The sequence below is a fragment of the Penaeus chinensis genome, chromosome 25 (genome assembly GCF_019202785.1).
Source record: "Penaeus chinensis breed Huanghai No. 1 chromosome 25, ASM1920278v2, whole genome shotgun sequence".
NCBI lineage: Eukaryota > Metazoa > Arthropoda > Malacostraca > Decapoda > Penaeidae > Penaeus > Penaeus chinensis.
The window spans coordinates 17,086,225-17,088,724 of record NC_061843.1 but is presented as its reverse complement, the minus strand read 5'-3'; the positions used below and the strand labels follow the sequence as shown (position 1 = coordinate 17,088,724).

At 41.4% G+C, this 2,500-nt stretch overlaps 1 protein-coding gene across 3 annotated transcripts in view; it reads right to left on the bottom strand.

The window, feature by feature from the left end:
• Positions 1-2,500, bottom strand: part of LOC125038772 (zinc metalloproteinase nas-4-like) — a 15,760-nt gene that overhangs the window by 1,424 nt on the left and 11,836 nt on the right. For all 3 annotated transcript variants that reach the window (XM_047632363.1, XM_047632362.1, XM_047632364.1), the window contains 3 exons: positions 1,721-1,965; positions 709-818; positions 93-183 (listed from right to left, as the gene is read on the bottom strand). In XM_047632363.1, coding sequence (XP_047488319.1) covers positions 93-183; positions 709-818; positions 1,721-1,965 — 446 coding nt within the window. The remainder of the gene's footprint in view (positions 1-92; positions 184-708; positions 819-1,720; positions 1,966-2,500) is intronic.

Here is a 2,500-nt window from a genome sequence, read left to right as displayed (position 1 = left end):
TGTATATTTTAACTAACTGTAATTTCAGACTGAGAAAAGATTGCTCGTGGTCGTGCATCTTATGATAGGCAGTAACATAGCTTTCGAACTACCTGGAGCTACAGTAGTTACAGGGACTTCGGTTGTGATAGTTTCGGTTGTGTTTGCGCAGTTGTATAGAAGTTGCAACTTCAAGACATCTTTCTGCAAATTCAGAATCGTGTCTATGAATATTTTTTCTGTGATAAAGTGATAAAGTAATTTAATTCTATATAATTATGTTATCGGAAAACACTTATATCATATGTTCATATTCAGATAAAACACAAGAAAATATGATTATGTTCTTATAAACAAATTTAATTATTATTATACTTTGCAAGCAGAAACTGCGGAGTAAATATCACATGATTCTTGATAAGAACCCTTTAGCGAAAGAGAGAGAGAGAGAAAGAGAGAGAGAGAGAGAGAGAGAGAGAGAGAGAGAGAGAGAGAGAGAGAGAGAGAGAGAGAGAGAGAGAGAGAAAGAGAGAGAGAGCGAGAGAAAAAAGAAAGAAAGAAAGAAAGAAAGCAAGTATAGGAAAAGGAAAGGGAAGAGAACAAGAAAAAAAGGAAAACCATAAAAGAAAAAGAAATAAAAAGAAACAGACCGACAGACAGACATACACACCAATGGACAGATAGGTAAACAGACAAACAGAAAGATAGGAAGAGGGAGAAGCTTCCTACCGGTGAGAGGGATCGTCGCTGTCCTATCTCGGCCCCCATCTGGCGAGGGATAATAGTGGGCTTGGAGCGATCCTTGGCGAAGGCGTAGGGGCCGTAGTGCATCACGGATTCTGGGGAGGGACGGCCAGGAGAGTCAGTGGAGAAGGAAAAGGGGAAATAGAGTAAGTGAGGGGAGGGAGGGAGAAGGGGGATGAGAGAGAGAGAGAGAGAGAGAGAGAGAGAGAGAGAGAGAGAGAGAGAGAGAGAGAGAGAGAGAGAGAGAGAGAGAGAGAGAGAGAGAGAGAGAGAGAGAGAGAGAGAGAGAGAGAGAGAGAGAGAGAGAGAGAGAGAGAGAAAGAGAGAGAGATACAGAGAGAGGGAGAGGTTAAAGGCTTAAAGGTTTAAATATTTAATTTGATTCCATTTGTTACAATGGCTATCCTTAGTGTGACATACTGTCTGTTTCATTTTGCTTCTAATCCCCTGTGTGCAAAGAATGGCCGGGGTTGCCATCCACTGGCGGCGAGGGATTCGAACGCAGGTCAGCAAGAGATCGCTACCGCTGCTCCACACAGCACAGAAAGAGAGAGAGAGAGAGAGAGAGAGAGAGAGAGAGAGAGAGAGAGAGAGAGAGAGAGAGAGAGAGAGAGAGAGAGAGAGAGAGAGAGAGAATGGCAGAAATTATGGTAATAGAAACATATAATCACTTATATTAAAATTATCTAACATTTTTAAGCATGCTTTCAAGAGCACATTTATCAGTTAAATGCATCTCGGTACAAAGTCTATATATTTTCTGTTATACTCAACATTAGTACTTGATTACTTTGCTTCCCATATTCAATTTATGTGAAAGAAACTTTATATTTATAATTTGATTTATATACACACAACTGCAGATTTAGATTCTTTTTTTATGTGAGACAAACTTATGCTCCTTATTTGATTCATAACTATTATATACGCTCAAGATAAGAGTTTTGATAGTCTTACTAAAGACAAAATCTATGCTTGCTCAAATTCTTTCACTCACCGAGATCGTAGTCCACCCCGAGGCTCTGAATTGTACTCCAAGAATATTTCTGAAAATTGAATTCCATCCCGTTCTGGATGTTTGCCATGTTGATTGTGATGTAGTTGTCCCGGTCTGCGCGTGACTGCTCGTGCCAGAACCCGACAGCGTGCATGAGCTCGTGCATGACGATACCCACGTAGAGGCACCCGGGACCCAGAGACACTGCTTGCGCGCCGCCCACTCGGCCGACAGAACTGGAGCAGCTGAGGACGAACAAGACCGTGGCAAAACGCTTCACGCTATGGTAAGAAATCCGACTATGCGCAAAATAGTCGATTTCGAAACTGTTGTCCCTACTTTCAATAGACCAGCTTTTGATAAATGATGCTTTTCTACCGGAGATAAGACTTACTTTTGAGGGACTGTGAAATGGAAGGACAGCACTAGGAACATATAATGATTTTGGAACTAAAGGAAGGTGGAAAATAATAAGGTAATGCATAGGTGAATCCAGTTCCTGAACTCATGAAAAATATTAGTCGGCCTTCCGTTAGCGTCGTTGTTCCACTTCCCTTGCTTATATTGGAACTGAACTCAAGTCTGGGATTATTACCCTACGGACAAATGAGAGCGCGCAGTCTGGGGAACTAGAACTTGGCCCAGCGTGTTGGCTGTTTATTCAGGTCAAACGTTTTCGTGCAGGTCACTGATAATCAATGTTCAGGATCTACGTAAGTAATGATATAGACCTTGCTAAAGTCTTTAAACGTCTTAGGAATTTGTAAAACGTTATATTGC